The sequence below is a fragment of the Lethenteron reissneri genome, chromosome 23 (assembly GCF_015708825.2).
Source record: "Lethenteron reissneri isolate LAM-NWPU_2019-01 chromosome 23, ASM1570882v1, whole genome shotgun sequence".
NCBI classification, from domain to species: domain Eukaryota; kingdom Metazoa; phylum Chordata; class Hyperoartia; order Petromyzontiformes; family Petromyzontidae; genus Lethenteron; species Lethenteron reissneri.
This window is the reverse complement of record NC_083801.1, coordinates 12,256,189-12,283,859: the sequence shown is the minus strand read 5'-3', so window position 1 is coordinate 12,283,859 and position 27,671 is coordinate 12,256,189. Positions and strand designations below refer to the sequence as shown.

Here is a 27,671-nt window from a genome sequence, read left to right as displayed (position 1 = left end):
GATACAAAAAATACAGGGCCTGTGTATCTCTTGATGAAAGATGGCACGTCTCGGTTCTTCAGTTTGCGAAATAGTTAGCAGCAACACGCCACTAGATTATTTTGCTGCTATAAATGTCCCAATGATGGGCCACTTTGTTGAGCTATCATTTGTGGCCAGGTCGCTTTTTAAAAATAAGTCAATACCTCAGTGGGCTTTGTGTGATAGGATGGGGATGTTTTAGTTGTATTTGTACGTGTTTGGGTGATTTGTTTACCTTTCTTGTACTTTGCACTGCTATCAAGTTTTTGTATTGCTTGTTGTTGCAACGTTCTTATCCGGCCCAATTGGACATCGGTGAAAAAAAGCTTCATAGCTCATCGGATTCCTCCCAGTCAAAATATATATTCTGATTTAGGCCACAGTGTGCGGCGATGTAGGCCACGTTGAAACGCCACGACAGTAAACCGATCCAGTTACTCCCTACTCGTGTATGTAGGGCTATATATAGATTACTTCTCGGTGACGTATGGAACCTGGCTCGCTTGCAAAGTGATGGTTGATGTTGATTATGATGACGGGTGGGAGAGTTTCTAATTGCCTCTTCTGCATCTCACTTGGTGAGCAGGTGTCACGCCGCCTCCTCCCGGCCTCGTGCACGGCCTGTACACACACACACACGCGCACACATATGACTGGGCTCCTCTGTACAGCCGACACGATTTCCTTGAGACCGCGCATTTCAACTTGCAAGCGTACCTTCGCTGCTTCTTGCAGTGGTAGGGGTGAAGTAGTGACTGGTTTATCTGCACGCATCTCCACCACCTTCGCTGTTCACCTCATGCCACACTATCTATCTCTGTCACAAGAGGTACACGCTCGCCAGCTCGTACTACAGTGCCAACACACGCCTCTCGTTTGTACACCGTTTTCTCATATATAATATATGGCTTCCTACAACGGCGTTCATCCACCCTTCTTCGCGGCTGTTGCGCACTCGTGTCTAACACACGGGGGTTGCTCTTTCCATCGTTCAAACGACTGTGGAGTTACATTTCGCCGTAGTGGGCACCGCCTGCACGTTCCGTGTAACAACAAATACATCGCGGAGTCTGTGCGCGTGGTCATGCTCGCGAAAAGCTGTTGCGGTGTGTGGGGGGGGGGGTGTAACCTGTCCGATGTGTCCCATCGGTGGTTGGGGGGCGCTCGGGTGTCGCTGGATGAGGGTCGCCCCCCCTGTGATGTTCGCTCTCCCACCCGAGGCCGCTGCATCGGTGTGCGATGTGTGTGCGATACAGAGCAGACGCAGACGCGCGCGCGCGCACTCAGCTGCTAAGCCCGCGCACGGCAAAGTCGAGGAGTGGCGGGTGCGAGAGGAGAACGTTGGGAACGCTGTGTGAGCCGCTTGTGGGGGCACGGTGCAGAGGCCACGGAGCCCGTGTTTCTCAGCGTTGCACGTCTGAAGAAGTTACCAAAAGCTGATTACGTTGAGGCAAAATTCATCATCGCCATCATTGTCCCCTGTGATCTTATCCCCTGCTGGATAAAGGCCCGTCGACATCTCTCACGCTCCAACAATAATCTATCTCCTCGGCGAACATCCCCTCGGACGCTAGGTTACAACTCTGCAACGATGTTTGACCATGGGTCATCATCATCATCATCCATTCGAGAGCGGCGTGTCCTGCCCAACAAGCCCCGCTGTGTTGTTAGCGAGAACGATTGCCGTGCCCGCGCACGGGCGCACACGCCCCGAGACAGACACACAGCATAGCCTATGCACGTACACGTTTAGGCATGCACGTTTTAACAGAGATCGCTCTTGTCGGGAACGTGTTAATCAGTCGCATATTCGCACGAACACAGCAGACACGTGGTACTGGTCCCATTGCCAATGCTAAATTCACCCATTCATTTTGTGACCGAAAGTCCGTACACCGCGCATTAGGCTACGAGACCAAACACCTAGATTGCTATCGATGAGAAAAATGTCACTGCGTCGATTTGCTCGCTTCCGCGGGTGTTAAAGCACCTTATTACGCAGCACAGCCTCGGCGGTGGAACTACACTGACCGCTGAACAATTTGCGGAAGAAATCATAAATTGCCGACACCCAAGTGCAACTACTTGAATTAGGCGCGTGTAGGCGACAGTGCGTGGGGGTGAGAGAGAGAGAGAGAGGATGGGGAGGGGGGTGTACGATGAGAATTGGTGAAAAAGCAGCAAAACAACGTTTTGGAGGGTGGGGGGGGGGTAGTTCATGAAATGTATAATTTGTTATTGTTCCACCTTCGTGCGAGCTTCTTCTGCACGCGCGCGTTCTTCCTGCCAGCGCTGGGGAACCGAGGGCGCTGACGCCACGGCAGTCGCTGGGAATCAAAAAGCGTTACCCCCCGTCACGTGACGTCACCGTGGCCGGTGAGATTTAAAGGCAGGCGACGGGGGAAGTGGAGGTGCACAGCCACAGAGGATGGGCTGCCCGGTTGTCTCTGTCGCCTCTTTGCCGCGACGCTCCAGCTCGGAGAATGAAGTGCCCACGAGTTGTTTCACTTTAGATTAGTTTCGTCTCGTGGTCGTGCCGCGCAGGCCCTGCTTGTGGCGTTGTCTGTCTCTCTCTCTCTCTCTCTTTTTCTCACCCTTACGAAGGTACGTACCGATGCTGTGTGGAAATTACCCTTCGCGTGTGTCACGTGTACTCGTAACACAACGACACTCCTCGTCCGCTGAAACCGTGCGCGTTGTGTTTTACCTGCGCACATGTCGCTCGTTCATACGCTCTCGGTTACGTTGAAAGTTTGTCGGGTGATGGTTTTTGTGTGGGGCGTGCTGTTGATGGACCGGGTAAAGGGAAGAGAAACGACGTCGAATTACTCGAGGTTGCTTTATCCGCAAAACGCAATGCATAGCGAGGCGACTCGGCAGAGACGCGGGTGATCATCGCTGGCAAGCGCACGCGCTGTTCAGCAAGCACGCAGCAGCGTGCACCAAGTGCGCCAACTGCGCACTCTGCGACGCCCCAGACTGCGCGCTCTCCCATCAGATTCCTAACAACAGCTGGTCAAGCCAACGCGCGTCTCTCACTGAAGAATGCGCTACTTGCTACGGCCAAAGTGACCGCTTCTGTACGGATTCATGACGCTCGCGTGTGCACCCCCCTCCCTCTCCTCCTCCGTCTACTCCCTCCTCCCCCCTTTAAAAAAAATTACAACTCCACCCAGGTGTCATCCCCCTGCAAAGGCAGCAGCAGCAGCAGCAGGAGCAGCTCTCCACTTTGCCCGTGTCGCTTAGCAACAGAGAAGCCGGCAGCACGAGGAGCGAACCGGCCTCCCGGCTGTGGGCTGAGCCCCGAGGCTTGCCGCACCCTCGCCCCTGCCTGCCCGGCGTCCCATCCGCGCCCTCTCGCCCTTCCGCTTCGCGTGTGGAGATCACTGACGCGCATCCCAGCCCAGGTGAGGCACGCGGCTCCACGTTTTGCGAACACACAGAGAGAGAGAGATTCGTAGCAGCCGAACCAGTCCGGAATTGTGTTCTGCGAAAGAACAAACAATGTCGGTACTCTAGTGGTAGTGCCTTACGTCGATAATCTCCTACTACCCCAAGGCAGCTTAGCGGCGTTCCGGAAAAAATCGCGTGAGAAATGAAGCCCCGGTTTGGTGTGTAACCTGGATTTCGATCACAGGTCACGGTTAACATCAGTGGCGAGTGATATCTGGACAGGTAGTGGGCCACACTTGAATGCGTACCTGGTGCCGCGTGTTTATATTCAATACCGGGGAGACGAAGGCAACCGGGCGTAGTGCTGTCCACACGACTCGCTCGTGTACCGTGCCGGCCTTTAATAGGTGCTCGCTGACGGCACTTGCCCCAACAGTCTGTGTAGACTACGCGTGCATCGTTGTCTTTGCGCTATGTGTGTAGGGAAGACGGGTTTGCGAGGGAGTTGGGAGGGTAGTCAATGTATACCCGCATTGCTACGGGTACGTCTGGTACACGCAGTCTGCACACACCGGCAGCTGTAAAAAAGCACAATTTACCGACACTTCGCATATTATATATATACCGTACTTTCATTTTTTTTTTAGGGCAGCGTTATGAACGAATCTGTTGAGATCTTTCCGCTGTGAATTATGGCCATTGACCCAAACGTTGCCTATGACATACGCTTTCCTCTCTCTCTATTGAAGAATGCGTCGAGTTTTTTTTATTTTTTTATTTTCTGTAGCGAATGGACAATTGCCCAGCGTCTTTAACGAGTTCCGTCTTGAAGTCGCGATGCAGTTTTAGTAAAAAAATTGCGAAGTTCGAGTGAAGTTGTGTGATGACTGTTTGCTGCGTGAGATTATTTGACGTTATTCTTGATCGAGCGCGTTTAATTACAAAGGTGTAAAGTTGTGTATATATGCTACCGGTTGAACGGTGATCTTCCATTGCACGTTTGTAATTAGTTATTTAGTTTTCACTACTATTACACAAATAGGTAACGGTGGTGTTGACGTGTTTTGTTTGTACCAGTTCTTTACAGGTGAACAATCGCGAAGCGCTCGTTGCTTGTTTGTAGAAGTAGACAAAGATAAACAATTGTTATGTATTACAGTACTTTTATGTTGGTGATCCAGTTCATGCAAACGTATAATTGTGATGTATTCGTTTTTATATATCTGTGTGATCGTGGTGGATTCAGATAGACGAATGGCGAACAGTTGCCGCTGGTGTTGCTCTATGTATTAACACTCCCAGCGATTTGAATTAACTAAATTTGACGGTAAAAAAAAAGATACAAAGTTGACTCACTTTTAAAATTATTAGAACACAAATTTGCCATTAAAACTCACCTTTTACATTCAGAGCTATATTAATTAACTTGTTTTAAAAATTACAATTTATTTATCGCTCAAAAAATATTTTGCATGCGATGTTTTAACATGTTTTAACGACGCGAATACGCGATCAATTCCGTGTTCATATATCACGTGTAGACTGTTATGTCATGCAGTATTCTTACATTCAGCTCAAATAATAAGCCTCACACGCGCATACGTAGCAAATAATTTAAAGTAGTATCAACTCTACGAAAGGTGTTTGATTTTTCGTCCAATCAGACACCATAGTAGTTTTGTTGTTGTTGTTAACTGTTACAACTTATTGTCAAATAAACTTACACACGAATACGTCGCGCGAATACGAAGCGTTGATTAATTGCGGTGCTGTGTATGAGCGTCATTGAATACTCAAACGCATTCGCCTCGCGGGGAGGAAAATATGAACGGCGCCTCCGACACCACAGTTCGAAGACCTAATTATCGAGACCTAATTAATTAACGCAGCGCTCATCACAATTAAGGAGTTGAATTCGCACGGTGTAATGGGATCCGCGGCGACAACGACGGCTTCCTCCCCTACTTCACGTATTTTTTTTTGTTCCCACCCCACAGCGATGCCCTGCGTTCAGGCTCAGTACGGATCGTCGCCTCAAGGTGCAAGCCCGGCCGGCCAAAGTTATTCATACTCGAGCGCCGATTACAACGGGCCGTCTGGCAGCGGCTACGGCGGACCCGAGTTTGCCAAGTTCGGCATGGACCTCAGCAACACAACTGAAATAACCGCTACCACGTCTCTGCCCAGCTTCAGCACTTTCATGGACAGCTACAACAGCGGCGGCGGCGGCGCTCCCGGCTACGACATCAAGCCGCCCTGCCTCTACCAGATGGAGGTGCCAAACCCGCAGATATCCGTCAAGATGGAAGACATACCGACGATGCACGGCTACCATCACCACCACCACCATCACCACCACCACCCCGGCTCGCTGCACCCGCAGTCCGAGGAGATGCTGCCCTCCTCCAGCTCCATGTACTTCAAGAGCTCGCCGCCCTCCACCCCCACCACGTCGGGCTACCGCTGCCAGCAGCCCCCTCTGTGGGACGAGCCGCCGCCAAGGCTGCCCTCGATGCCGCCGAGCTACATGGGCACGGGCCACATCATGGACGCGCCCCAGAGGAAGGACGTTCCACCCTGCTTCTCCGTCTTCGCCTTCAAGCAATCACCGCCCAACACCCCGACCACGTCCAGCTGCCAGATGGCCTTCGACGGCCCTCCGAGGCCTCTGCCCATGCCCACCGAGAGCGGCTTCCCTCACCCGCATCACCACCACCCGCACCACCACCCGCACCACCACCCGCACCACCACCATCACCACCACCACCCGCACCACCCTCACGTGATGGAGCCACCTCACCCGTTCGCGCTGCCGGGCCCCATGCGCAAGCGGCCGCCCGTGAGTTTCCCTCTGCTGCCCATGGGCCCCGGGCAGCAAATGATGGAGGGGCCCATGTCCGCCTCGGTGCAGCAGACCCGCGGCTCGCCGTCCGGGGAGGGGCTGTGCGCCGTGTGCGGCGACAACGCCGCTTGCCAGCACTACGGCGTGCGCACGTGCGAGGGCTGCAAGGGCTTTTTCAAGGTACGCCAACTTCTCCGCCCGCGAGCTCGCCACCCTCCTCTAACCTGTAGACTCGGCGCAGCCACCACCGCGGCGCAAGCGACGGCCCCGTGTCACGGCGGTGTGCAGTGACCAACTTGAGGTCGGCTGGCACGGCACAACACTTTGCTCGTCATCGTCACCACCGACAGTATCATCAGCAGCAGCAGCATCGTCATCGATCATTCGGTGGCGCGCGTCTCTCCGCGTGCACTCATGTCGTGCATAGCGATAGAGAGAGAGAGAGAGACATTCCACAACTTGAAGACGCGCGCGTTCTCCGAGCGCGGTGAGTGCGCCGCGCAAGCTTCTCTCTGCCCCGCACTCCGCATGCCTCCCACCCCCCTCGCCACCACCTTTCGGCGTGCAACGCGACCAAGTTGTCTCCCAGCGCTTTAATTACTCAGCACATTTCTTGCTCCGACCTAATTGGAGTTAATACATAATTGCGCGCTCTAATGAGCATTCATATCTCGTGGTTTAATGGTGGGGTGTTTTTTTTCTCCTTTTACGTTTCACCGCTTGCTGCTTGTCCGCGAGAATTCGCTACCAAAGCGGCCTCCCCCGCTCATCTCACTTGCAAAGGACCGTGCGCATGTGTGTGTATGCATGCGTCTATGTTGAACTTCTTTCGCACCGCACGTAGCCAACCGTGCTGATCGGACGGTGCGGGGAAAGGGCAACGAAAACGATACAGTTGAAATGCCATACAGTTTGAAAATGCGTGTTTATTTTGCGAGGATCTAGTTAATGCCCACGTCGGATTTACATTTACAGACGCGCGCTCGTTATTGCTTGCCCGGCATGCTTATGCCACCGCAAGTACCCTAATATTATTTACGTTAGCGCTCCACGTTACTCGTGCACTCTGCCGTTGTCGTTACCCAAATAATAAACCCGCGTCGCTGCGTGAATTGCCTCGAGAGCTTGCCGACCGACCGCATGGCGTGCGGCGCGCGAGTTATTTCGCGGCACGCGTGCACGCGTAGTTTACAGCGGGGGTTGCAATTACAATCAGCCGCGGCGTGTTCACTTAAATAACCGCCTCGCGCCGACGGCGCCACCGACTCCCTAAGTGTCGCATTTTGTTGGTTTTGGTTGTGCGCTTTGGTGTTGCTCCCACCCGCCGGTCGGCCGGCCGGTGATATGCACATCAGCGGCGTGTCGTCTCGCGGTCCAGGGACCCGTGCGTTCTCATGTCCCCGTGCATCGCTGTCCGCTCTGTCGCCCCGCACGTCACCCCCACCCATTGATCTGTCATTCAGCTGTCAGCGACCGATAGAAGGGAGTGTGAGACAAGGATGGAACGAAACACGCCCCCGACGCCAGATACAGAAATTTGTTTGCCGAGATAACACAGACAAAATGATTTATTCTCGGTAATATAAATATATAACGGTGTTTTTTTCTTCGTCTTCTTCATTATCCGCTGTGTCCTGCGGTGCCAACTCGCCACCGCAGGACACGGTGCCGTGCACTAGGCTGTCGGAAGGCGCTCGAGTCCTGTTGAACTCAAATCAGAAACGACAGTGGCCAATGGTCAGGGTAACCGTGTGGAACACTGTTCCCAGCGGTAAATTTAAATGGTCCGGTTTGTTTTACTTAATGTTCTGCTCGAAGCTCAGCGGAGCGATCGCGCTGTTGAGTTAAGGTGCCGAGAGAGGTGCAGACCCCGTAAAGCAGCAACTACAACAACAGCAGCAGTAGCGGCAACAACCACAACCACAACGCAGTTATCACACCCAGAGCGACGGGGAGATTAGTGCAACAGTAGGAGGCTGGCATTATTCTCAGATGAACAATATTCACGGGATGAGCACCGTCCAAAAAGTCGTCATCATCATCATCGTCGGCGATACAAATGGACAGTTTTTGTTGTTGTGTGCTTGTGCACCACAGCCAGTAATTACAACTAGCTTCACCAGGCGACAGTCAGATTTGCCTGGCTGTGGCGAAACGTCGTACTCAGATTGTAATGTTGTGACTTGGCTCTCCAACACACAACTGGTGTGCTGTACTAATGACGAATTGGCATGTTCTGCTTACGTGACAACCCTTACTCGTTGGCTGTGGCGGGTGGCGGCGGGTTTTAACGACACATTTATTTACGCGATCTAACAAAACAACTCTTATAGATGATATTAGTCGTGAAAACGTGTTAAACTAGCTTATAAAGGCCTGCGCATTTCCTACATGCACAAGGAGAAGACGTTTTGAGAACAACCAAAGTCAATTTGAGAAAAGTATACTGACCCAAACATCTGTTTTACGTTCAAGTCTCGTCTTTCAATGAAACATTACATAATACTGCATCGCATGTGTTGATGCTAGTGGTGACGTTATGTATATCAATGCAGCTTCACTGCTACTCGGAAAGTTATGTTTGGATCAACACATTATCAATCCACTGCTGGATGAGGGCCTCCCAACGCCGTGCAGGTCGTCGTGCTTTACTATCCGACCATACTTACGAATAAGCAGTGCGCAGTGTACGCAGATAATCCAAACAGACTTATCAGCCCTGTCTTGTCGCCCACATCATCACAATACAATCATTCACAGGGCCGATAAATCGACACGGATCCATGGATCCACGCCTCGCGTTTCGTTGTTTCGCGTCGCAAAACAGTTCGCGTGTTAAACCCACGCACGCCCCCAGGGCGCTCCGCTCACTGCCACGGCCCCGTCTCGTTCCGCAGAGGACCGTGCAGAAGAACGCCAAGTACGTGTGTCTCGCCAACAAGAACTGTCCCATCGACAAGCGCCGCCGGAACCGCTGCCAGTACTGTCGCTTTCAGAAGTGTCTCGTGGTCGGCATGGTCAAGGAAGGTGAGGAGTGCGGGCTGGACGCTCACAACGCCTGATTATATCATCGTAGTCGTCATTGTCATGGGCGTCATCATCATTTGCACAGCACGGGATGTAATGCTTCAATAAGATCTTCTACTTTCTTCGTCATCGTGATATTTAGGGTATCGGACGTCATGCTTTAACGTGATGATCATCTGCAGGATACCAGACACCTTGCTTCAACATCATCATCGTCATCATGTGTACGACACGGAACTCGCCATATCATCATCACTCTCCTGTTTTCGTATTCACAACCTCTGCACAGTGCATTGAAGCATCCCGCATGAGATACATTCGCTTGTTTATGAATATCGAATGTGCCTACTAATCTGATTTGACGTCTTATCTCGCGGGCCTGCTTGAGGACAGCCATCATCTCTTAAAAGAGAGGTCTTGTCAAGATGGCTCAATGGGTGGTCCCATGGCATGAGGCTACTATTTGTCCATGGTGTGTGTCGTCCACATTGTACTCCGCTGTGCTGAGTCTGAGTAGCGTCAATCACACGTCTTTGCGGTGTATCAACCAGAGCGCACTTGATAATAATCACGCGAAAGGGAAGTTCGCCATTAGGTTCTATTTGTTAAGGGTCAGAACTATGGATTCATTTCTCACCGAATATTTGTTTTTCCTGGTCAATGGTTTGCTGGAGTAGGTATCACGTGAGTAGTCGCCGCAGCCGTAGCGACAGACATCCATACTTGATGTGGTATGCCGGGTACGGGCATATTTTCCTGATCGCCGACCTGGACAAAAACCCCTGGTCAGGACTTAAGATCACGGTTTACAACTCAACCTTTACGCTGTGGGCCATGCAAAATCTAAACAAACCTATCGTGTGCGCGCGCGTGCGTGACGTTTGCATTAATGTTTCAACTGCGTAAATAGGATACTTTTACCCAGCGGAACATCCCCTTTAGTTTGGGGAACGATGCTTTTTTTAAAATCCAGAACCAATTGCACGCAGCAAACGGGGAGGGACAATAATCGGAGAGCGCCGCGTGGGCGATCTAGAAGCCAGTGTTGGTGAATAATTTTATTATTTTCCCTTTCTACGTGACTTTACCGAAAGAACCAAAGAGTAATTCCTGCAGTCACGAAAGCTCCAAATTAAGTATTTTGGTGAATAATTTATTATTTTCCCTTTCTACGTGACTTTACCGAAAGAACCAAAGAGTAATTCCTGCAGTCACGAAAGCTCCAAATTAAGTATTTTGGTGAATAATTTATTATTTTCTCTTTCTACGTGACTTTACCGAAAGAACCAAAGAGTAATTCCTGCAGTCACGAAAGCTCCAAATTAAGTATTTTGGTGAAATATTTTATTATTTTCTCTTTCTACGTGACTTTACCGAAAGAACCAAAGAGTAATTCCTGCAGTCACGAAAGCTCCAAATTAAGTATTTTGGTGAATAATCTTGTTCATGCAGCAGCGGGAGAGATGCGTGGGCCACGCGGAACGGTGGCAGTCGGCACCGACCGCGTGGGGCCTCGCAGTTTATCGGGGAGGGGGAGGGGTGATGGAGGGGTGATGGAGGGGTTGTTGGGGGGGGGGGCGGCACGGACGCGGCCTCCTCCTCCTCGTGGCTGCTGCGCGCATTTTTAATTCGAGCAATCGCTTGATGTCGCTGTTCTGACGAGGCACGAGGACGCGTATTCCAATTAGCCCGCTGCTACGTGTAAATATGCTCGGCCTAATGCATTATGATTTCAATTGATTAATGCGCATGTGCTATTGGTGGGTGGTCAGTTGGCCGACGTGGGTTTGTTTTAATACATGATGCAATCTAGATTACATGCCGTTTTGCAGTTGATTGAAATTACAATGTATCCATAATGTGTGCATTGTCGTACTCTATTGCCAAAAGGCGCACAGAGTTGTATAATGCACGTTGCGTGTACGTGTGTGGGGAGCGGTGGCACGGCAGTTAGAGCACTGTGTTACTAACCCGGCCATGGCCAAAACCAGTGCAGATTATCTGAACCGGTTCTGGGCCTCTCCTAGGTCGACTCGGCCTCAAATTACTACCGAGTGCGATGTGTAAAAAACATCGCCACTTGGTAGAGAAGGGCAGCCAGGCGTGGTGCTGGCCACCCACCCCCTCGTGTGCCGTGCCGGCCTTAATAGGTGCTCGCTAACAGCACTTTTCCAAAAGTATGTCAAGGTTATACATGAGCTCGTTTTCCTTGTATCTGTATGCGTGCGTGACTAGAGCGCCTGTCGGCGTTGTGGTTTCACACACAAAAATCTGCAGTGTGTAACGGTACTAAATATGGACTGCCTGCTATGGCAAGCTGTAGAATGTGCCGTGGCTAAAGCACCCCCATTTGTTGTGACGCAGCGATAACAAAGACCGCGTATCGTGTAAAAATTACAAACCTACGGTGTCGTGGCCATCATTTTGTAGCTTATATAAATTATATCAATAATAATAATCGGTTGTATGTTCGCCAGGGTAAACACTGCAATAGATGTGCCGAGGTAGGATAGTGGCTGGCCAAACTGCCGCGGGGAAAAGCATCGACCCGTGCAGAGCAGACCGTGAATAAACACACGGACGCGCGCTCACACGCGCACACGCGCACACGACGCGATCACCTGCGCAGGGGAACAACACACCTAGCGCGTGTCTCGGCATCGGCCTCCACCCAACGTATCCCTTCCACGTTGCTCTTCTCTCCCGTGTAAATTGTCTTTGTGCACAAAAACAACAACAACAACAACAACGCAATGTCCCGTCTCACTGGCGCGTTCCCTTCGCTCTCTAGTGGTGCGCACGGACAACCTGAAGGGGCGGCGTGGACGCCTGCCCTCCAAGCCCAAGAACTCCCACGAGAGCTCACCTCCCTCGCCGCCTGTCAGCCTCATCAGCGCACTTGTCAGGGCGCATGTCGACTCCAACCCTGACGTGACCAGCCTGGATTACTCCAGGGTGAGCCGGCAGGCCCAGTGCTACCCTCATATACCCCCCACCCTTCCCATCCCCCACCGCTGCACCCTTCTGCCGCAGCTCTCCTCTCCTGCTGTCCCCCGGCCCCGACACCGCCCGTCCGTCCGTCCGCCCGCCCACCCACCTGCCACCCACCCAATCGCCTCTCATCCACCACCCCCCCCCCCCCGTGTCCACCCCCCCACTTTACCCTTCCGCCCACCTCCACCCACCCACCCAGCCCTCCCCTGCACCCCCTGCTCCCACCCCGTCGCCAAGTCCTTTTGCGGTTCATGGTGAGCTCGCTAATAGGCTTGATGGCCAGCGGATGTCTTCGATCGCACAATTGAACTTGATGCATGAACGCTCTCGGTGAAGCTGTGTGTGTGTGTGTTTGCCCCCCCCCAACCACAAACACCCCAGCCCCCCCCCCCCCGGGCACGCAGTAGCCGACGCGGGGACCTTCAATCTTTTTAATCGCGTGTCCAATATCCCAACGCGCTCTATTACAATTCGCGTTGTCGACTGGCGTCAACTCAGCGCCTCCGCACACATGCAGCTCACTCACGCGACATTCCTCCTCCTGGAATCCCCTCCCATCAACTACAACTTTAATATTCGCTGCTTGTTTGCGGATATCCGCTTGGCGTATTGTACTCATTTTGAGCCTGTGCTGAGCAAGGTGATTTTTACGATATTATAATTAAAACAAAGTATTGCTGGCTTGCTGGAGGAACAGACGGACGGTAACGTCCAAAGAACTTGCGAGCTGCGAGTAGATATTTTTGTTTTTACGGAGTGGGCTTTAATTATAACTTGGTCACAGTTTCGCTCGCTCTTTAACCCCTGCAAATCAATACTGCACATCACTCGCGCGGCGCGGCTTATTCGCGCGGCCTGTGCGTGACAGCACCGGCGTGCGCGCCTCGCATTGCTCCGCCACGTGCGAGGTTCCACGTGCGCAGTTCCACATGCGAAGTTCCACGTGGGGAGTTCCACGTGTGGAGTTCCACGTGCGAAGTTCCACGTGCGGAGTTCTACATGAGAAGTTCCACGTGAGAAGTTCCACGTGCGAAGTTCCACATGGGGAGTTCCACGTGCGGAGTTCCACATGCGAGGTTCCACGTGCGAAGTTCCACGTGCGGAGTTCCACGTGCGGAGTTCCACATGGGGAGTTCCACGTGCGCATTTCCACGTGCGAAGTTCCACGTGCGAAGTTCCACATGGGGAGTTCCACGTGGGGAGTTTCACGTGCGAATTTCCACGTGGGGAGTTCCACGTGCGAAGTTCCACGTGCGAATTTCCACGTGGGGAGTTCCACGTGCGAGGTTCCACGTGCGGAGTTCGGCGCGCCTCCAATCGGTCAAATTTTACGAAATGCGCAAAGATTACGAAGCACGTGCAGACGGTGCTGTTCATGGCAGTTCCCGTCACTTGAAATGAATGCGTGCCGCCACGTAGGCCACAATCGCTTTGAACCACACGAACACACGGGCGCTTTACCAATCCACTGCTGGACAAAAGACTGCCCATGCCGAGTGGGTCATGACGTGAATTGTGTGATCATACTTCACCATGTCGTCAATGCGGGTTGTGAGGTCGGAGGGGAGGGGAGAGGGGTGTTGACGACGATGGGGGAGGGGCATTAGTGATTCATATATTCCGACCACTGATGTTAACAGCGAACGAGAATGGAAGTCAGGTTTAACATTCTATCCAGCTCCACACGGCCAATGTGTTCTGCCACTGCGCCACCGCTCCGTCAGTCTACACTGCGTCGAGTCGATACAGTACATCCGAATTAACGGAACACGTAACGCATGTTAAAATATGCCATTCTATCGCAGCTGCAAACCTATGGGGTTTTTTTTCTCCAAAAACTAACTTGAAAGTGACTTGTAGGTGCGCCATAGTGAAGACATTTCGGTATGACCGGCGCGAATGTTTTATTATTATTATTTACACGTCCCTCCAATAGCGTCACTACAACGCACCTACAAAGTTTATTTCCAAAACTTCCAACTCGTGTCGGACAACCAGTGACACGCAGATATGTGTGTGTAGCTACAAGATAAGAGCTAATGGTTTGCATGGGGGACTACTCTATTTTCATCACCTGTCCTCATTCTCTCTCTCCAAACCCAATATCTCAACAAGACGACGTTAACAGAATCAGAATCTGTATTTATACTGGAGGAATCCGATGAGCTGTTCACCTCTTTTTTCACAGATGTCCAGCGGTTTCACAGATGTCCATTAAAACACAACGTGTTTATCCCTTCTTCCCTCCCTCTCCTCTCTCGCTCTCTCGATCCGTTCGAAACCCGACGCAGTTCCAGTCGGCAGGCGAGTTCCAGACGGGAGGCACGGACGCGGAGAGCGTGCAGCAGTTCTACGAGCTACTCACGGGCTGCATGGACGTGATCCGCAGCTGGGTCGACAAGCTCCCGGGCGTGGCCGAGCTGCTCCGCGATGACCGCGAATTGCTCTTCGAGGCCGCCTTCCTAGAGCTCTTCGTGCTCAGACTCGCCTACAGGTATGGTGGCACCACCTCCATCACCATCGTCATCATTAGCAGCAGCAGCAACTATGCTCAATACACTGCTGGATGAAGCCTACACACATCCCCTCTTCCTTACCAAGTCGTCGCCACCTCTCACGATCCTGCGATGCAAATAAAAATTTCATCTCGCACCCACCTGCATGCATATGGACTGATTTCATCACTCCTTTTCCTCGGTAGACGTGTTCATGGGTTTTTTGTTATCATTTACTGTGTACCCCCCTCTCCATCTCCCCCCCCCCCCCTCTGTCGACTCTCCCCCCCTCCCACACTCCTGCCAAATGTAAATGCAAAAGCCGAGAGAGAGTTGCATCAACTCATACTTACAACTTTGCGCGGACCCTCGTAAACGTCATTAGGTTCCAGATTACAGATGACCTGCCTTTAGCAAGTGGAGAGTTCCATAGATTTTTCTGTCTCCATTGCGAGTGAGGTCTGTGCAGGTAGGTGGATATGTAGGCTGCTATAGCATCATAATTATCCATGAGCAATCCACTGCTGGATGAAGGCCTCCCCCAAGCCGTGGAATCTCTCACGGAGATGTAAAAGACAATCCACTCAGCATCGCTCCATCTCCGCCGTGAGAGTCTTCTTGGGTGTATTCTCTCAGAATCATTTTTGGTTAATTAGAATCTTTATCCTGGATAAATCCGGTGAGCTGTTACTCTCTTCTCCACAGATGCCCAGCAGAGACGCGTCAGAAAGGGATTTGGCTGCCACTCTGTCGTTACTCTTGACTATCAGATAGGTATTTCTTGCAAGTAGATGGCATACCTTTGAACCAACCTTCCTCTTGTTATAGGGAGATTTGCGTAAAAAAAAAAAACGCTGTGAACCGTCTACAACATCGTCGTTACTCGAGGGACGCTCTCGCCGTGTAGTTGTGCCAAGTTGCAAGCACAGTCTTGAGTTGGTGCGATGGCTTCTGAATAAAACAACGGCTCACACTCGCGAATTATATCACAGAGTCTTTAATGCCAGCTTCAAGGACACCTGGCAGCGTAGTTTTTGCGTACAGGTGTGTTATTAGAAGTGCAAATGTCCCTGGTGCGATGGCGCGTGCACGCGATGCGTGCACTGGCGACTACGTTGATGGACCACGCGCCTTCAGATCGATCTCCAAAGGCAGCTAGGCGGCAATGTGATCAAATAAATGGTAGTGCAGCAAGTTGATTGAATGTAACGATAGGTGTTATCCCCTCCCGTGCGTTGTGGGTACTCCAGTTTCCTCCCACGTATCAAATCATTCATTAGTTCAATTGGCTAAGCACCCCAATGCAAGATCTTACTGAAATAATTTCAAAACTCGGTGAGACTTTCCTGCCCTATCATCGAATAGCACATACAATAAGCATTGCTATCAGTGTGACCAATGCCTCCTGTGCCGTCATGTGCCGTACAGATCGAACCCTGCCGAGGGAAAGCTGATCTTTTGCAACGGCGTGGTGATGCACCGACTGCAATGCTTACGAGGATTCGGGGACTGGTTGGACGCAATCCTGGAGTTCTCTGCCAGCCTGCAGGAGTTGAACGTGGATATTTCAGCCTTCTCTTGCTTGACGTCTCTCGTCATGGTCACAGGTGGGTGTGCGTCACGACACCGCGCAGATGTGCGGCGTTAATTGAAGATCGACATGGGCGAATGTACACATCTACACACGTCGTCATCATCACCGTCGTCATCAGCTATGGTCAATACCGTCTTGGATGAAGACCTTCAAAGTAGCCGTCATCCCTTACCATCCTACGATGGAATAGCAATCAACACACAATAGGGAGTGAATGGCACGTGGCGCATTCATAGATCTTAACGATGACCCTAACCAATGATAAGTATAAACACACGGGAGATATCCTGGGCGTGCTGTACTCTACGTACACCGCTGCACACTACACTGTCTAAATAACGCAAATGCGTGTCGTGTGTATGGTCCTGCACACACACACACACTATTGTCACGTGATGGAAATGCTGCATTGGTATAGCCCACGTGCACCTCTAGCTAACTGCGGATAGAGTAACGGTGGCATTGTATTGTCGAGTAGATGGACAGCATAGCCGTACCAGCGTGGTGTATATTTGCCGTGTGGGTAGCAAGCCGCGTTTCTCCCCGCCAGCGTGGGTGACGTCTCTCAGACAAGCCCACGAGGCACTGTCGTCGTGCTGGGCGTTGGCACGGCCCAGTACGAGAACCGCAAACGAAGCCAATCAAACGCGTCGATCCTACATCGAATTATTTGCCGGTGATGCTGCTGCTGCCTGAGGTGGCGGTGGTGCACGAGCACGAATAACAAAATCAACGCTGCTTTAAAAATGAAAATATAGTTAATATAATGACTCGACCTCTTCTTTGGGTCTTTCGGTAAGTCACGTAGATAGGTTCAAAGAAAATAACAAAAATAACAAAAACTACGACGTTTCGATCGTAACGCAAGAAATCGAAACGTCGTATTTTGTTGTTATTTTTGTTATTTTCTTTGAACCTATCTACGTGACTTTACCGAAAGGCCCAAAGAATATGAATTCCTGCAGTTAGGAAAGCTTTAAGTCAAGATCACTCTACGTCTCTTTGAGAAAGGGTCATTACCCGACACGTCGCCTCTTTTCTACCTTGTATTTGTATTTTTTTCATGGCCACGGTGATATTGACTCCCAAATACGTTCGGGAACGATGGACGGCGAGCCTAAGGGCGAAAAGAGCCGAGCCGATTTCCATCATCCTTGCGAGCGAGGCAGGATCATTTACATTCGATACGCGTTAAATAGCGGGGGGGGGGGGGGGCGGCGAGGGGGATGATGGGCCCGGGGGGAGGGGGGGCGGATGCAACTATAGGTTATCGGTAGCCTAGGGTACTGGCAGCAAGCAATCATTCGGAAAAGTGTCATTAAACAATCTTTAAGTATTTAAAACAATTCGCAACTAATGACTCAATCCGCACGGCCGCGGTGGCCTGAACTCGGAGCGCATTGGCGGCGCGCTAATTAGGGGGGTGGTGGGTGCATCGCACAGCGGATGCGAGCAGGCGAGGCGGGGGGGGTGTGGGTTTAAAAACCATCTCCCTCGCCTTCTTCTCCAATATCCACTGCACCATGCCTAATGATCCCGGCAAGTCTCATATTGTGGCATTTCCGAAATTTTGTGGGCGACCTTGCATCGTTCGTAATTGAAGACCGAGTTAAACACACTCGGCAAATATCTCAACAGTCGCCGTGCGATGTAATTGTAAATTAATGGCATGCTAATGTACGAATTGCGGTAATGTGGGTCGCGCAGTCCCCAGGCGAGGCGAGCCGCCGCTCATTCGCGACTTTTGTTTGTGCTTTTCACTATCCTGCCGGGACCCCGGCTCGCCATGAATATTTATGAAGCGCTCAAATTTGTTACAAAACATAATTACTACCAATTTGTTCCTGTGCTGCACCATTGTATTATCATTCAGTTGATATCTATATACTGTTGCTGATGCCGCTGCGTGTTTACCGTCTCGTAGCGTTTGGTCAAATGACTTAGTGTGCTGGGCGTGAGTAGAAAAAAAACAGCACCAACATGAAACAAATTCGGATATCATTCCGCATACCGATTTTGATTTAGCCTTGTCGCCGGCTCGCAGTCGCGTTTTATTTAATAAGCGCGTAAAACGTAAGCGTACGTTGTTGTGCACGGAGCATTTATTGCGGACGCATCTATTTTAGATCGGCTTGTCTGGGAGATGTTTTGTTGTCGTTATTACTGTTGCCTAATAGATAAAGTAGCCATGCAAGGAATTGCATCTTAATTCTATCCTTTGCAATTCGGTATTAAGCAGTAAGCGAATATTAGGGTACCGTTTAGGCTCCACACAAAATCAGGGCTTGATCATCCACACGATCCAACCTCAAATCCCATGCTGCCCTTTATAAATTATATATATATATATCCGTGCCGACGCCACTGTCCACAGTCGTGTGCCGGTGCCGGTCATTTCACGTCACAACCGTACATACGTTGACGTCACCGCTCCATCTCTACATAGGTGGTCCCTCCCCCCTTCCTCAAGAGCGTTCCTTCCCCTCTCTGGAGATCCACGAACAGAAGAATGTTGACGAGGGCGTCATCGGTTGCGTTACTGTGCGAATTAAATAAGCGGCCGCGAGTTCGGCTCGCCGCGGTATTTTGTGCAATTGAATCGTTCTAATTGATCCCTCGCCATGTTGTCACCTGGGTTAACACATGCCCAGGTGATACTCGCAATGCCAATTAATCTACGCGGTCAAGAGCCTTAGGTGTGAAAACTGCATTCCAGCCAAATCGTCGCCCGTGTAAATAAATAAATAAATGCGCGCGTTGGAATTCTAAGCAACGTGACACCACTCTGTATTGTCTTTTCTACTGTTTCGTCATTAGATAGATACGCAAGCTAAGCAATATTAAATGCTTACTAAATAAATCGCTGGTCTTCGCGGGCTGTGACCCTCCGATTAAAATGTGCCCATCTTTTGATAGTTACTGAGCAACGCTGCAGCCGGCCACCAATGAAGCTGTAGTGGCATTGGCCTTGTGTGTTAAGTGATCGTTCAAGTTGTTAGCGGAGGAGTCTAAATACGTTGGGGCTCCCGCTCATTGCGCGATATGTTCAGCCTCTCTCTCTCTATCTCAATCCACTGCTAGATGATGGCCTCCCCCCACACCGTGCCGGTCAGGGGGGGTATTGTTTGAGCAAGTTTCACTGCACTGTTCACTGTGAGTTGGTGGACGGGCGAGTGGGTGGTTTTAGTTGGTCGGGGGCGGCGATGGGACGCGAAGCCAACTGATGTCAGCCGAGGCCGAAAATCGAACTTGGCTCGTCGCTTTCGTGTGCAAATGGACGACGAACCAACGTGCAATTATTTCACAACATGCTTACAATTATACCGGGCAATACATTCCACGTGCTCAAATTATTCAGATTGGACGGCCGATGACCAATGAGGCCACGCCCAGCGCAACACGGCGTCACACCAATAGAGTGCGCGTACACACGTGACGTCACAAGCCTTTTTGTCGGTGGTCACGTGTTTGTTTGTGGTCACTACTCATTCGCTATGACTGACATCAGAGGACTTTCAATTCATGGTATGTCCCTACAACACATGTCCCATGGGCCATGATCTCGTAAGAGCTCGGAAGCTAAGCAAGATAGGGACACTGGGCTATGTATGTACGTATGTTAAATTTCTTTCGCACCGTAACGTAGGCAAACGCGCTCATCTTAGGCGAGTGCTTGGATGGGTGAGCACCTCGACACAGGAGGTTGTCGTTATATGGGGCGACGTGGTGGGATGCATGGGGGCAGTGCAACAACAGGCATCATTCACCTTCCTCACCAACCCGCATTGACAAAGCGGGGTGAATTTACGGTCAATTAACCCCAGACGTATTCTTGGTTCTTTCGGTAAATGGAAATAATAAAATAATAAAAAGAAAACATAATTAAATTATTCTCACGACGTTTCGGCCACAACGCAAGCAGCCGTCCTCAGGTGGAGAACAGGTCTGTCTTCGCTTCTCGACATTATTTTATTATGTTTTATTATTCTTTTATTATTTCCATTCTACGTAACTTTACCGAAAGAACCAAGAAGATGAATCCCTGCAGTCACGAAAGAAGCTTTACATCGAAATTTGACCCCAGACGGTCAGCAACGGCGTGGAGAGCCGCTCATGCAGCAATGCATCGATAACGTGGCTCCTGCACCATCGACGTACAGCACCGCACATGCTTCGTGTAGTAGGCGCACGGTCTAATCGCGAGACAACAAAGATCAACAAAGATCCCCCAAATAGCCTTAACAGACTGTAGGGGCAAGTGCTGTTAGCGAGCACCTATGAAGGCCGGAACGGTACACGAGGGGGTGGGTGGCCAGCACCACGCCCGACCGCCTTTGTCTCCCTAGTGGCAATGTGTTTACACACCGCACCAGGTACTCATTTGAGGCTGAGTCGACCTAGGAGAGGCCTGGGACCGGTTCAGATAATCGTCACCGGTGTTGGCCGTGAGCGGGAATCAAACTCGTGTCGCCGGGTTCGTAGCGCATTGCGCTAACCGCTACACTATCGCGAGACCAACACGTAAGCACCCACAATGAAGTTATCGTGAGAAACTTGTCTCCGGTGAGAGAGCTCGTGGCTTGCGTGTGGATGGTTAGGCCTTCACGGAGCAATGGGTAAAACAATGGATAACTGCTGCTCGTCTTGCTGATGACCATGAGGATGACGATGATGGTGATTAGGCTTATCATAAATTGGCCAGTATAGTAGCCTCGACATTAAATATGCAAAACCAGTTGTGCATGATTTTCACGTCGCGCACAGCTGTTGTTCGGCAAATAACACACGCCGAGGTGTAATGACATGGGGGGGGGGGGTGAGTGGGTAGGTGGGGGAGGGGTGTGTGGGTTTTGTCGTTGATTCTCAATGGCAAATCGCGGGTCTCGTTTGTGAGACAGAGCACCTAAACAACGTGTGTGTGTTATAGTCATAATGCACGCCAGGTGTGTCTAACTTCATCCAGTTGTAAAGGTAAATCAACAAAACACCCCACATCGTTCCTCTTGTCCTGTGCAATGGTTATCCACCCTTGACGCGGATGGTATCGAGAACATAGAACAATGGAGACGTCTAGCCAAACGTAACACTCACAGTGGACCTCGCAGATTGTATGAGCTATTGTTTATGCGACGGTGAGCGCATGCAGGGCTCACACGTCACGGTTCACACGGAGCCCAGAGATTTCCACAGCTCAATTAATCATCTCCCTTCATTGCCCACCCACTCTGCACCGCCTCTCGGCTCCAATCATGGCCAGCGCTCTTCCTTCTCGCGCGGTGCAGCCTTCGTCGCGTTTGCCGATCTTCTCCAATCGAATGCAAATTCATCCTCCTGGACCACGTGCACACCCGGTGGTTGCTTCAATGCAGTGCACGTGTTAACGTGATAGCTTTTTTTTGTATGCAACACAAGTAGTCCTAACTGGCCGCTCCCGTCTCTACACGAAAATAAAAGGCCAATTGACCGAACACTTTTCCAGCAGTTAATTACCATCGTTTTGAGTTTGTTAATTATTGCAATTCAAGCACTTTCTAAGGTGCAATTCAGCAGTCGTAGAAATGCTTGCAGTCCAGAAACAAGTGGTAAGCTACGCAAATAGGCGTCCTCAACATCAGAACCTACCAACACAACAAAATAGAAGCATTAGCCATTGGTGCATATTCTGTACTGATGGGTCCTCATTATCGTGAAACCCCGCCGTTCTTCTGCAGCTTACTTGTTTTTGCAATGCAATCACAACTCCGTGTTTGTATTTGCAAGGATGGTGATGACATCTTGACATGCAAAACATGCTGAAATTCGTTTTCGCGATATTAATTGTCGTGAAAATCTCGATTTACGTGTGATGTTGCACCACCGCCAACATAGCTTCTTGATCTCTTATGAGTCATCTTCGAAGCCAAAAGTCCCCGCTCTTTCTCAATTCCATCACGAGCCTTGCGTGGTGGTGGCGATGGAGGTCTCGTGGACTGGGGGGGGGGGTGTGCTTCTCCCTCCGTCCTCTCTCTCCGCAGTCCACGTGGTGCCCAACCTTAACCCCAACCCCGTCCCTTCTCCCCCTGTGCAGAGCGCCACGGCCTCAAGGAGCCCAAGCGGGTGGAGGAGCTACAGACGAGACTCGTAAATTGCCTCAAGGACCACGTGGCGTTCAGCACCCCGGCGGCCGGACGGCCCGCCTACCTGTCTCGCCTGCTGGGCAAGCTGCCCGAGCTGCGCACTTTGTGCACACAGGGCCTGCAGCGCATCTTTTACCTCAAGCTCGAAGACCTGGTCCCTCCGCCCCCGATTCTGGACAAGCTCTTTCTGGATACGCTTCCCTTCTGAGACCGCGGCGTCGTCCTTGTCGTCGTCGTCCTGGTGGATCTCTGCGCGCGCCCGTGTTTGATGGTCTCAAGACTCAACAACGTTTTAGTCAAAACACTTAACCCCGGACATTTAAAATCAACTCAAGAGGAATCTGTTTTCGTCTCGCCGTGTCGTCTCGGCCGACACCCCCCCTCCTTTAATTATGCGTTGCAGTTCATATTTACGGCCAGGGCAGTCGCATTTACACATCACATCGGCTTCGTTCCACTGGCCATGGTGCATATGACCCCGGCTGTTGGAGGTGCACGCAAATGCAGTATACTGTATTACAGGCGACATTGTCCACAAACGTGCAGGGCTTAATTTCTCAAGGAATATTTTCCAGGGAGCCCTCAACCCCGGACCCCCCCCCCCCCCACCACCTCTTGCCCCCCCCCCCCCATCCTCTGCTATGGGAAATACTATTTTCCGGAGCTCAGCCCCGTAGAACTCCGGTTGAAATTAAGCCCTGAAAACAACGGGACCCAGTGTCGCTTCAATTCGCTTTGAACACAAACGCGCGGACACACGCGGGGTTGGGACAGGCCACGCTCACACGCGTGTCCATGCTTCAGTGACAACTGCACATGAATTAAACCCGCTGTACTGTATTTAATTTCAACGCACAGAGAGTTTGCTGAAATATCTGACCGGGGGCTAATCAATGAATTAAACCAACGCACCGCTTAACTTATAATTAGCTCTTAACTCATTTACGAATTCATAGTTATTTTATATATATAGTGCATATATACATGCGCCAAAACACGTGTATATATACAGTATATGCGTATATTTATATTGAGATACAACGTTGCTCTGACCCCAAACTGCCCTTCGACGGACTGTGTATACTGTATAGGGTGAGTGCTAAACGAGGTGGCGAGTTTCGTTGGAAGGGAAAATTAAAAGAGGTACGGGGAGCGTCATGGCCAACGCAATCCAACCTTACCAGTGCTCTGTATTATTATTATGATGAATGACTTTGGCGAAGTGCAATTTTAAGTCGCTGCTTTGTTTCCGAATGGTTTAAAAAAAAAACTAAATAAAGAAAAAAATGACGAGCCACCCTTTACGCTGACAAAGAGTTTTAATGAGAAAGGGGGAAAAAACCCGCAAATCAATCGGCCACCCCGGTTAACGGCGCGCGCGATGCTTGTTGCTGTTCTTCGCTGTACATACTAACACCCCAGCACTTGTAAAAGCGCAGTATATATACACACAGGATTACAATCAGTGTACAATGAACTTTTACCGAGAAAGTGTAACTTTCGCGAGGAATCGGCGTTCTATATATATACACACACGTATTTGAACAGACCGTACAATAACACGCCAGCTTTTTGGCTATGGGGCGACTTGACATGATGATGATGACGATGCTGACGCTACGTGCACGTGGTGAGAGGTTTCACCCATTCGACGGTTCGTGGCCCAGTCTCCGGTGCGTGTCCAAACAGTTTGTGTCAAATATATGGAAGCTGTACGTAGGGATACAGTGTTGTTCCTTCCTTCTCGTGTTCACTCGTTTTTATTTTCAACTCCCCCCTCCCCCCTTCCCCACCCCCGCGTGAACAGTGCATATAACAAAAATAACCCACAGTGTTGTACATATGCGAGGTGATACGTACATTGTCACCGAACTCCCACACCCATCGTCTACCACTCAACCCATCACCTCTTCCTCCTCCTCCTCTACCCCCCCCCCCCCCCATCCATCGTTCCGTCAATAAGTTTCATCTCTCCCATTTCAGCAGTAAGTCTGAACATTTGTTGTCGCGCACTCATGCAAGGGTCAAGTCCATCGAGAACGCGAGCTCATAGCACATTTCGTCTCTCCAATCGACCACCAACCACCTAAGCCCCGTGATATTCCACAGTGACGATGATGTGAACTCGTGAGAGAGAGAGAGGGGAGACGGAGTAGCACGAGAAGTGAGTAGGGCAATGGTCCCGTTCTGTCCGCGTGTCTGGGGGGTGGGGAGTGTGTGGGGGTGACGCCACGTGGGGCAGGGCACGTGCGCGGTGTGGCCACGGTTCTAAGTTCGCCGCCACGCGATGATTGCTGGGCTCACACGCACACACGCAGTCACTTGCGAAACGCGACACTCTTAAACAACAACAGACAAGTGTTAAGAGCGGGGAGTTGTTTTATTCCTCGACTCGTTACAAAAAGGACAAATGTGGAATCACCCGACGTTCGTTTTTTTTATATATACATTGCAACATAAATTTCAGGCAAAAATGTACATAACCGCATAAATATATAAAAAAAAACAATTCAATCAACGTTGCATTCGTTTGTCTTATTTTATACGAGCTCCTCCTTGCACAGCGAGTCGTCCTCAAGCCGGTGTGTGGGTTGTGTTCTCGCTTCCCAAGGACGGATGCCAGCAGAGAGGTCCCGATATGAGTACTGTCACGGGAGGACGCGTATAGACTGTACTGCGAAGTTGGCAATTGTCAAGTCGTCAACAAAACACGCACGTATCTTTTCCTTAAAAAAATCACAATAATCCACATACACATATACACACGCGCACGCCCTATACGTTTTATATATATATACCTATGGTACGGGCAAGGGAATTTCGTTCAAATAACGAAGCAACCAAACACTGTCAAGTATGCGGATAAATCTAATTCACTCATTTTCGTACACGTGAACTCTACCGTCTGCGAATTGGCTTGTCCATGTCAGAAAAATAGTTTGTAAATGTTAACACATCCGTCACGAACACTGCCATGAACACGGGAGAAGGACTACTGCCCGAAACGTCAGCTGTTGTATTTTATCATAGGTCCCCTACACCCATTTTACGGCAGTATGATAATTGCCGCATATGTTGGGATTTTGTTATTTATGCTCGTGCATCACTGCCAACGCAATATTACAGGATTTTAGGTTTGTTAAATACTAATAGTTGAGATAAATCATACCCGACCATTACATAAAACATTTTTACGGTTACGTCATGCATTTAGATAAAGTTAATGTTGCATATCCCTAATTCGGCATGATAAACAGTACATCTAAGGCAGCTGGCAAGCTACATTGAGTACATCTTGTGCAGGTAAGTGCGTAATGCGTACACACATCATACACGTATGACGATTCCCACGCGTTGACGTTTAGTCCGACTTTAACTCTGATACGTTACGGACACGTTACCTTGAATGCGCCACACACTTCTATATACAAATCCGTTTTTCGTTTGCAATTCGGAACTTATTACAAACTTCGCATTTGAAAATTAAATTGAATAGGTACATACATACGTTAAGGGTATAAGAAACGCCAATACTTTGCGACCTAAGACAGTAGTTCGTAACGTTGATATATCGCTATTTATGAAGCTGCACATTTTCCGATTATAAATCAAATGAGACGTGAAGTAAATTCCGAATATTCTGCGCCCGTCACCTAAATACTAACGCGTGTGTTACACCACGACTTGTGACATGTTATTTAGACATGTTAAGGGCTGGTATGTCCATCTCGCTTGTGCGCGTTTTGGATCGTTTGAGCCAGGGCTACGTCAACGAACCTCGAGCAGAACGGGGTGGATATGGAAGGCAATTACAATGAATCGAGCCGCCCAAACGTGCTGAAACACCGGCGCTTTACATTTGAAAAAGGAAGTTGTCTACACACGCACGCACGCACACGTGTACGGGAGTTCTAGGAGATACAAACGACGGTCATCTGTCGATTCATTAACCGCGCGTTCCAGCACGGACGGACAAGAAAGAATCCCGCTGCGGACATCATCAACAGAAATACTACTACCCGCAGTTATCAACGCGCACGGGCCTCTAGCTACAGCAGCGTTCGTTTAAAATGTGATCATGCGTATAAACAGCATGTACTATACACACAAACATATATATAGTGCGCGCGTGTCAGGCTCGCGTGTACTACGGACTACGGATAACTTAGCAGCGACGGGACTAGATGAGTTCCCGTTTACGCTGCGGTTCTCATCAAATATACACACGCGCGCGCCTTCAGTCAGCTACTCGCAGCGGCGCGATGGTCATCGCGCCGCTGCGAGTGCGATTCCCGACAACGGCTCACGTCAGTGGCGGCGATTGATATCTGAACCGGTCAAAGCCCCTCCACCTCCTCCGCCTCCCCCACCCACCCCCACCCACCCCTCCGCCTCATCAACAGCCCCTTTGCCAGGCCACACTGACCAGCGTGGCGAGGTATCCTCAACAATCCCGACTGCCACAGCGTGGTGAAGCCCTCATCCAGCAGTGGATTGCTCAAGGGCAATGTGTCATTGTAGTAGACCACTGTGGTGTGGTAGCGCGGCGTGTGGCACTGCGCGGAGGGTGCGAATGGACTCGTGCCGTGCCGGGATCTCGGCACGAATTTGCGCCCCTTTTTTGTTGTGAAGGACACGGACGGACACACAACTCGCGCGCAGGGTCCGCTCAACCCGCGTGGAACATCGCGCACGAGGCGCCAGGTGCGATGGCTCCAACAGGTAGCGGCCCACACTCAGCGCCGCTGATGAGTGGCGACACGGAGCGCACCGGCCCCTCGAACGGACCTCGCTCGGTGCCAGTAGCGCGCGCGAGCGAGCGAGCGAGCAGGAGCGGACGAATGGAGGCATAGACAGATGACAGATGCTACGCAGTGGGGGGTGGGGGGGGGTTCTTTTTTTCTGTCCCAGATTCACCGGGTGTCGATTCATTGCTTCACGAACGGCGGTCTCCGCCGTGCAGTTTCCGCGAGCTCATCCGCTCCGTCCAAACGCTTCCTGCACACGAGCACGCCACGACGCGTGTTTGTGCGTATTTGCGTGCGTGCGTGTGTGCGTGCGTGCGTGTCTCTCGTCAGCATGTGCCATGGTGAAACCACTGCTGGATGAAGGCATCTCCGATCCGCCGCTGTCTTTCCCCAAGCGTGTATATAATGTACGTCTATATATATACAAACATGCAGCAACAG

At 50.8% G+C, this 27,671-nt stretch overlaps 1 protein-coding gene across 1 annotated transcript in view; it reads left to right on the top strand.

The window, feature by feature from the left end:
- The window catches only part of LOC133345994 (nuclear receptor subfamily 4 group A member 2-like), a 28,231-nt gene extending 3,269 nt beyond the window's left edge, over positions 1–24,962 (top strand). The window contains exons 2-8 of the mRNA XM_061557217.1: positions 3,198–3,428; positions 5,412–6,436; positions 9,154–9,283; positions 12,075–12,238; positions 14,569–14,771; positions 16,201–16,379; positions 22,434–24,962. Coding sequence (XP_061413201.1) covers positions 5,414–6,436; positions 9,154–9,283; positions 12,075–12,238; positions 14,569–14,771; positions 16,201–16,379; positions 22,434–22,690 — 1,956 coding nt within the window. The 5' untranslated portion in view covers positions 3,198–3,428; positions 5,412–5,413 and the 3' untranslated portion in view covers positions 22,691–24,962. The remainder of the gene's footprint in view (positions 1–3,197; positions 3,429–5,411; positions 6,437–9,153; positions 9,284–12,074; positions 12,239–14,568; positions 14,772–16,200; positions 16,380–22,433) is intronic.
- The last annotated feature ends 2,709 nt before the right edge of the window (positions 24,963–27,671 follow it).